Source organism: Corvus moneduloides, chromosome 29, assembly GCF_009650955.1.
Source record: "Corvus moneduloides isolate bCorMon1 chromosome 29, bCorMon1.pri, whole genome shotgun sequence".
NCBI classification, from domain to species: domain Eukaryota; kingdom Metazoa; phylum Chordata; class Aves; order Passeriformes; family Corvidae; genus Corvus; species Corvus moneduloides.
In genome coordinates this window covers 733,831-742,761 of record NC_045504.1, presented here as the reverse complement: position 1 = coordinate 742,761, position 8,931 = coordinate 733,831, and the positions used below count along the sequence as shown (strand labels likewise).

The window sequence follows — 8,931 nt, the reverse complement described above, 5'->3', positions numbered from 1 at the left end:
TCTGAAGCTGGGACCAAGGTGATGATTTATTTACTCCCCTGGTGACTTTGTCACCCTGTAACCCCACGCCGAGGCTGGCTAGGGCCCAAACTTCCTACCCAGGCATCCAGAGATTTCCCCTGCACCCTGAGCAATCCTGGGAGCTCCAGCCCAGGATCTGCAGGACAGGGGGTTTCTAAGGAAAAATTCTTTGTTCTGCTGCGGGTGAATGGCGCAGCTCGGCCGAGGGGACCCTGGGTGGGCACCAAATGCTCCCAAGCCTTGATTTTCTCTCTTTTCAAAGGCTGACCTCCCTCTCCCATCACATATTCAGCTGCAGCCAGGATGTGGGTTTTAGGGATGCTGCTACACCCGGGTTTACATCGTCTTACACTGGGTTTACACTGGTTTTGCACTGGTTTACACCAGTTTTGCCCTGTTATGCATGGGTTTAGACTGGCTTTGCACTGGTTTGCACCAGTTTTGCACAGTTACACATGGTTTTACAACATTTTCGCCCTAGTTTGCACGTTTTGAACTGTTTTACATGGTTTCTCCATGTGTGTTGTTTTACAGCAATTGTGCACCCTTTTTACATAGGCTTACACTGGTTTTGTACTGTCTCACGCAGCCTTTACCCTGTTTAGCATTGGTTTAAAATCAGTTTTGCACTGTTTTACGCGATTTTATGCCGTTTTTGCACTGTTTTACAGCGTTTTACACCATTTTGGTGCTGTTTTACACTGCTTTTGCACTGGTTTACACGTGTTCTTCACGGTTTCACATTATAGTTATGCACCGTTTTACATGTTTTTACACCATTTCGGTGCTGGTTTACACTGCTTTCGCACTGCCTTACACCGGGTTCACGCCCGTTTTCCTTTGCTTCACATCGATTTCGCACGCCGTAACACCAAATTCGCCCCGGTTCCACGCCGAACCCACAGCCGGGCGTCCCTCTGGTGTCACCCCGGGCGCGTCCCCGCTCCCTCGTGACACATCGCGGCTGGCAGCATCCACACCCCCTCCGGGGCCACCTGCAGCCGGGCACATTTCGGGCGCCGCTCGCGTTTTTGGGGGCTGGCTCCGCGCACGGCGCACGCGGCCCCGTGGGCGGGCGGTGGGTGTGCGCGCCCAGGCAGCGCTGCCGAGCCGGCGAGCTCCGAGCGCATCCACCGGGAGGAGGAGGAGGAGGAGGAGGAGGAGGAGAGGAGGAGGAGGAGGAAGGGGAAGGGTGGGGGGGGGGGTGGCGGAGGGAGGGAGCAATTGAATTTCAAACACAAACAACCGCATGGGGCTCGGGCCCTCCGCCGCTGCGCCGCGCCGCCGCTGACCCCGGCGCCGCCGCCGCCCCCCGCCCGGGCTCCGCGCCGGGGGGCAGAGCAGCCGCTGCCTCCGCGCCTCCCCCCTCGGATTAGGGAGGTGGTTTTTTTTTTTGTTTTGTTTTGTTGGGTTTGTTTTTTTTTTTTTTTGGCTAATCCCTGCCTCGCCGGGTTTTGCCTCCCAAACTTCATCCCTACCCCCCTCCTCCCCCCCCACCCCCCGCCCGCTCCCCCGGTCCCGGGAGGAGCCGCCAGCCAAGATGTCCCGGTCCAACCGGCAGAAGGAATACAAATGCGGGGACCTGGTCTTCGCCAAGATGAAGGGTTACCCGCACTGGCCTGCCCGGGTAAGGAGCTGGGGAAGGGGTGGGGGGGCGATGGGACCCACCGGTGCCCCCCCGGTGCTCTCTCCGGTGCTCCCCGTTGCATAACGCGGGCGGCCGAGGTGCTCCGGGGGATGGGGGGAGGGGGCGCACCGGGGTCAGGCTCCCCCCGTGTAACGGCAGGGGGGTGTGTCCACATTGGGGTCAGGCTTCAATCCCCCCCCCCCCTTCCCCTTCCACCGGGGCCGGGGTCCAACTTTACCGGCACCTTATGTAAGGCCGGGCCCGGCGGACTTGGGGGTTACTCGGTACCGAGGCTTGGGGAGGCGCTTTCGGGACATTTCGTTGGGCTTGGGGGGATTTCACGTGTTGGAAACAACGTCCCGGGCTCCCCCGGGCCCCTTTTGTGCTGTTTATTCATTTCTCTCCCGGGGGGGGGTCACGGGTGGGGACCGCGTGGCTTTTGCCACCGCGTGGGAGTGGGAACCCCCCTTGGGCTGGCCGGTGACCGGGGCCGCATCCAGCACCGGAGCACGAGGCTGGGCCAGCCCGGGCTGAGCCCCTCCCCGGGGTGACCCCCCCGCTACCGGGGGTCCCTTCTCCACGTGGGGCCGCACCACGACCCCCTTCCCGCTCCGCTGCGAGACCCGGGGGAGGGGCCAGGTCGCTCCCCCTCCGCTTCACTGATGATCTGCGGGAGACCGGGGGGGGGGGGGGTTCAGCCAAACCCCCCCGCCCTGACCTCGCCGGCAGGTCCCCCGAGCGTGTCCCCCGGCTCTTCGTGGCCTTACCTCTTGCCACGGGTGCCAGAGAGGTGCCAGCGCTCGCCGGGAGTTTGGCTTTAGAAAATCGATAGAATTACTGAGGACTTAGGACGGGGAGAAGGGGGGCCGTGCGTACGGGGAGGGTGGGGGTGAGGGGGGGGTCGATGCCCCACCATGTGCCGGCCCCGGCACTGCCCCCCGCTCACTCCCACCGGAGAGGGTCCCGGGCGTCCCTGAGCGTGCCGGGGGGGTCCGTGCCGTGAGCCCGGGACCCCTGGGATGAAGCCCAGAGCCATGAGGGCCGGATCCCCGGCCGGGGGCCGTGGGCAGCTCTGGCTATACAACACGGCGCTGGTTATTTTTAAGCGGTTGATGATGCAGTTTAAAATTTCCTTGGAGTGTTTCCCCCCCACACACACACTCTTCTCCCGGCCTTGCTGCAAAGGGCACTGAGGCTGCCTGGAAACCCCAAATTGAGCGGCAAAGGGGAGGAATGGCGCGGTGGGCTTTAAAGGCCGAGGATCCCCCCCATCCCCTCCTCCTTCCCCTCCTGGATTTGAATAACTTTTGTTTGGTTTGTCGGGTTCTGGCGGGGAGGCCGGGAGGGGGTTGGGAGCCGTTCGGATTTGGCACTGGCCTCCCAACGCGCATTTGAAAGCGGCTTTGCGAGGAGGAGCCAGAGGGATCCCTGGGAGCCCGGCGCCTGCTTCCACCGCCGCCTGCTTCTCCACCGCAGCTTCTCTCCGGGGGAAAGCGATGCTCCCCTGGCCCCCAGACCGGGCCCGCTGCCTCGCCCTCCTCCACCCATCTCATCGCAGCGGGGCTCGGCCCCGCTTCCCGAAAAGCCCCTGGGCCGGGTGCCCCCGCCGGGGGTGACGCCGGGTCGGGGCTCGCAAAGCCTCGTGCCGGGCTCAGCTCCCGGGGACCGAATTAGCGCCTGAGTGCGCCCAGGCCCGCTCGGGTTTCACGCCCCACTCGTCTCCCGGCTCCTGCTTTCGCCACCACCATCATGGCAGGAGCGTTTCGGGGCTGCTGGGGCAGGCAGGGAACAGGTTTTCCCCCTCTGGAAGCAGCAGGAGGTTGGGCTGCCCAAGCCCAGGGGTGCTGGCAGATCGGGGGAAGGGGGGGTTTGGAGTGCAGCCCTCCCCACCGTGACTAATCGGTCAGGGCGAAGCAGGCAGGGCTTGCCCGTGACTAATCAGGTGCTGTGATGAAACGTTACCCGGCCACGCGTGGCGTTTGCTGGGATATTTGTTTCCAGCCAGGTGTGGCTGGAGCAGAGAGATACGGGAAGAAATGGAGGGGGGAGCTGGCAGCGCTGCGGGGGGGGGTTGTTCCTCTGACCTATTCCCTGGGGATGGCACCTGGCACCGTCCCCCACCATCAGCAGCTCAGCCCCTGCCTCCAGTGGAAACTTCTCCCTGAGAAGGGTGGCATTAAACAGAGGGGAAACTGAGGCACGAGAGTGGGGAGATGAGTAGCTGACACGTGCAGGATGATGCTTGCCTCCCTCTTCCCCTCGCCCCTTCTCTGCAGGGTCCCTGATGCCGGACCCTCGTTATCACCTCCTCGTTGGTGCTTCCCTGCTGCTGTGGGCAGATCCGCAGCCCCTCTTCCATTACAGAGCTCTGGGACAGCACGGGAGCACGGCAGGGATGAAGCACCAGCACCACGCTGGGGATCCTGGCACCACCGACATCCCCCTTCCCGAGCATCTCCTGTTCCCATGGCCAGGTGTGCGCTGGGGTCAGGATCCTGCTGGCCGTACCCTCTGGAGCAGGCTCCGGGTAATTTGGTGCTCATTGCCAGCCTGGTGCTGGGATGGGGCCCAGCGATGGCCCCAGGGCTGAGGAGAGCCCTGGGAAGTGTGTGGGTGCAGCTGTGGCACTCGGGGATGCCACAGGCCCCCCACCCGGTGCATGTTCCCCCCCACCACGTGCTTCATCAACGGTGTGTGACCCACATGAATTAATTCCATTAATTCTCCTTCCTGCCAGCCAGCTCCTTGCTGCCAGCCTTGTCCTGCAGTGGGGAAACTGAGGCAGGGAGGGGGCTGCTCCCAGCCCCCGTGGGCAGTGCAGGGCAGGCTGCATCCAGCCGTGCTCCATGGGCCAGTTGCAAAGGTGAAGAGCAGAGGTTGGGGGCAGAGTCCAGAGTGGGGTATGTGTCTGTCCCTCCCCTGCCACGCTCCAGAGCTTCCCCTCCTGGGGGACCTGTCCCAGCCCATTTTCAGACCACCCCCAGCCCCCGGGTGCAGGTCCCCAGGCAAGGCCAGGCTGTGACACCAGTGCCATTCGCAGGAGCTGGCGGGGGGACAGAAATGGGCACCGTGGACTTTACCCTGGCACTGTAGCCCTGTCTCCCCCCACTGCCACCGTCCAGCGAGCGACAGGGAGGGACAAACAGACATGGGCCGTGACGGTGCCACGAGCCCCGGGCCCCCATCATGGGGCAGTCTGGGCAGCCCAGGGTTTTTGGGTGGGTTTGCACCCGCCTGCACTATCGGTGTCCCCAACGGGGTGTCACCCGCCTGCCCCATGTCCCCACACCCCCGTCCCCGCCTGCCCACGCAGATAGAGCCACTGCATCCCCTTGGGGCGCAGGAGGGGCCGATAAAGGGCTGGTGCTGGCGGGAATGGGCTGTGCAGGGAATCCCACTGTCGGGGGGAATCCCAGCTTTCCCCTGTCCCATGCCCTCGGTCCACGGGCTGGGGACAGGCAGCAGTGGGCTGGGGACACAGTGCCACAGGGCAGCCATCCCCGTAGCTGCTGCCCTTGCCTCTGCAATTGCTGCCTTTCCTTGGGGAAGGAGCTTTGGAAACTTGCTGGGGGATCTCCATCAGGGTCCTGGCACTGCAGGGGGCTGTGGGGTCCCTGTCCAAGCCTGAGGGGGGGTCTGGGTTCCTAGAGCCTGGGGGGCTCTAGGGCTGATGGGGCCTTTGCCACATTGTCCCAGGAGTGACCTGCAGGAACGAGGCCTGCGGGAAGCAGCAGCCCCAGCAGGGCTGGGCTGGGCCGGGCTGGTGGCCGCCCCTCTGAGTCACATCGTCCCCTCCTGTCCCCTCCTCCGCCGTCGGTGCCACGCGGGGATGGAGCTGCTGCTCCCAGCTGCCGCCATGGGCCAGGGTCCTGCTGGGGACGGGTGCAAGGGCCTGACTGACCTTTGCTCTGCTGGGGACCATCCCTGCTCCTGGAATGTCCCTATGCCTGTGAGGAATGGGGGCATTGGGGCATGGCAGTGCCAGTAGCCCCAGGGCTCTGGGTGGGAGCACGTCACCAATCCTGAAACACCCCATGGTCCTGCTGCAGGATGGCCTGGATGCCCCAAACCACATTTGGGCAGTGGGGATGGCACAAAGGCGCATCCCAGCCAGGAGTGGGACATCACACCGATCATCCACCACGTTCTGGTGCCTGTGCAGAGCCCCTCCCCATGTCCCATCCCCTCCATCTGCCCCTTAGCACAGGGGCACATCTTAGCTCCATTCCCAGCTCTGGGAAGGGAATCGGGAGAAACCCTTGGCCAGGTCCACCCTCAAGCACCACATTTGGGATGGGTCGTGATGTGCTGGGAAGAAGAGGGGTAAAATGCAGGTGGCAGGAGCCCTGTCATGACACCCCAGCCCTGCTGGCTGGGGAAACTGAGGCTCAGCAAGCTGTGGGGATCATGGTGACTTAGGAAGGGTTGTGCCATGAGTCAGCAGAGCGCTGGGAACGGGACCCAGCACCTCGACCGTCTGCGCTGGCACCTTCCAGCCCGGTGACGTGCTGGCGCCTGCCCTGAGACCCCCACCCGCATCCTCGTTCAGCTCCTTCCACCTCCCTTTGAGGTTTTCTCAGGGAATTTATGGCTGCTGGCTGCAGGGGGGGTTATTTTTAGATGCTATAAAAAGCAGCTGGAGTTGCTTTCGCTCCGTTCCCGCTTGGCGCCTCGGGATTATTCACGCTCGGTGGAGCAGCACCTGCCTGTGGGCTTGGCACCGGCTGCTGCCTGACCCCACAGCCCTCGCCAGGCCGTCCCCTTGTCTGGTGACCCTGTTTCGGCCGGGGTGTCCCAGCAGCTGGACAGTGTCCCCCCAGGCACCCCGATCGCCATCGCTGGCCCAGGCTGGAGGCGACGACGCCTGTGGCTCTGCTGGCATCGCTGGCAGCGCCTGAATTTGCTGAGTGTGTCTGAGCTGGTCTAGACAAGAGCTTATGGGGAGAGGGGGTGGGAGAAGAGGAGCCCCTCTGGCCCCCACACCAGTGGGCACAAGCACTTGTTCTGTTGACCGCTTCTTGCCAGCGCTGTCTCTGGCCAGTGGGTGAATTCCCAAGGAATCGCATTTTCCTTTCCTGAGCTGTGCCCATCGATAGGACACTGGAGGGAGGTGATGTCCCAAGGTCTGAGGAGCCCCAGGGGTCTGTCTCTGCCCTCTCTTCTCACCCTGTCCTTTGTGTCGCACAGATTGATGAGATGCCAGAAGCTGCAGTCAAATCCTCCTCCAATAAGTACCAAGTCTTCTTCTTCGGGACCCACGAAACGTGAGTGGGAGCTGGGGCTTACAGGGCGGGTGGTGCCAGTGGATTTGGGAAAGGTGAGATCCCCCTGCTCGCACCCCTCACTGTTTTCTCCTGGCACAGGGCCTTCCTGGGGCCCAAAGACCTCTTCCCCTATGAGGAGTGCAAGGAGAAGTTTGGAAAACCCAACAAGCGGAAAGGGTTCAGCGAAGGTTTGTGGGAGATCGAGAACAACCCCACAGTCAAAGCCTCCGGTTACCAGGTGGGTCAGGAGCTGGGGGGCCTCCATCCCACCTCTCCCCCCAGCCCATTCCTCCTTCCTGGGTGCCCTCTGTGAACCCCCCACGTTCCCACAGCCCACCCAGAAGAAGAACTGCCCCGAGGCGGCTGAGCGGGAGCCGGAGGGAGATGGGGAGAAGAAGGGCAATGCGGAGGGCAGCAGCGACGAGGAGGGGAAGCTGGTGATCGACGAGCAGTCCAAGGAGAAGAACGAGAAAGCCGGGATCAAGAGGAAAGCGGAAGATGCTTTGGAGGTACGGGGTGGGCCGCTGGGGATGGGGATGTGGGCGACCGGAGCTGGGCTGAGCCGAGGTCCCTCCGCCCAGGACTCCCCCAAACGCCCCAAGGATGCGGAGGGGCAGGAAGGGGACAAGAAGGTCGACAACGAAGAGGCCCCCAAGGAGGAGCCCAAAGGCAACCCGGGTGAAGGGGAGAAGAACAGTGACACCGCCAACGCGCCAGACACCAACGAAGCCAAGCAGGAGGGCAAGGAGGAGGTCAGAGACCACAAGGAGAGGTGAGGGTGGTGCGGTGACCCCTGTTCCCACAGCCCCCAGGCCTTGGGGGCATCCCTGGCACCACAGGGTCTGACCAAGGACCTGGATCTCTTCTTGGCCCCCGCAGCCTGTAGTGGCTTCCCCGGCGAGCTGATCCTTCCCTGCCGGGTCCTGGGTGCCGCCCCGTGTCGCCCACGCCGGCTCGTCGCGTCCAGAGCTCTGGACGAGAGAAACCACCCCAAAATGAAAATTCAAAAGGAAAAAGAAAGTAAAAAAAAAAACCTACAAAAAAAGAGAGGAATGCAGAGCAGCCCGGTACTGACCCCGAGTGCTCCGTGCCTGCCCTGCCGTGGGCGCACGCTTTGTATTAGTGATTCCTCGGGGCTGAGCAGTTGATTTGAAATAAAAGCGAATCTTGCCTTTTTAAACGCTTGCAGGCCCTGGGTTAGCCCCTGGACCCCCCTGCATGGGTGGTTTTGGGACCCTTTGGGCTGCCCAGAGAGGTGGGGCTGCTAGAGCCCCTCTGGCAGCTCTAGGGTGTGGGGAGAGAGCGCATGGACCAGGGGGAGAGATGGGGCTAGGGCAGGGAAAGGGCCAGGGAAAGGTTTTGGAGGGGAGCTAAACTAGGGACTACAGAATCATAGAATGCCCTGAGCTGGAAGGGACACAGAAGGATCGAGTCTTAGTCCTGGCCCTGCACAGGACACCTCAAAATCCCAGTGTCCAAGAGCATTGTCTAAACACTCCTTGACCTTTAGAATCATGAAATCATGGAATATGCTGAGCTGGAAAGGACCCACAGGGATCATCGAGCCCTGGCCTTGCACAGGACACCCTGAAATGCCCCCAGTCCCAAGGTCCTAGAGCGGTGTCCAAGCACTCAGCTTCTGTCCCAGAATAGTGGAATATCCTGAGCAGGAAGGGGCCCGTCAGGATCATCGAGTCCAGCTCCAGGCCCTGCACAGGACACCCCAAAACCGCATCCTGTGCCCCAGGGTTTGTCCTTGAGCTCCTTGAGCTGTGGCCGGGTGGGGGCTGGGACCATTCTCTGGGCACCCTGTTCCACAGAAACCCAGCGAGGAGAGGCCAAACCGGGGGCATTTGGCCGTGCCCGGCTCCCCACGGAGGGGACAGCAGAGACCCTCCCCTGCCTTGGGACCAGCCCGGGGGACAGGGAGGGCAGCAGCAGAAAATGGAGCCGTGGCCGGGCGGGACTACAGCTCCCGGCAGCCGCTGCACCGCGGGCCGGGGGACACGGCGGGGCGGC

The 8,931-nt window shown here is 62.8% G+C and overlaps 1 protein-coding gene across 1 annotated transcript; it reads left to right on the top strand.

Annotated features, from left to right (window-relative positions):
* The first annotated feature begins 1,337 nt into the window (after positions 1 to 1,337).
* On the top strand, positions 1,338 to 8,092 carry HDGF (heparin binding growth factor). Its single transcript, XM_032093673.1, has 6 exons — positions 1,338 to 1,648; positions 6,836 to 6,912; positions 7,012 to 7,150; positions 7,245 to 7,421; positions 7,494 to 7,684; positions 7,792 to 8,092. The coding sequence occupies exons 1-6, from the start codon at positions 1,562 to 1,564 to the stop codon at positions 7,796 to 7,798; spliced, it is 678 nt and encodes a 225-aa protein (XP_031949564.1). The 5' UTR covers positions 1,338 to 1,561; the 3' UTR covers positions 7,799 to 8,092.
* Positions 8,093 to 8,931: the final 839 nt, after the last annotated feature.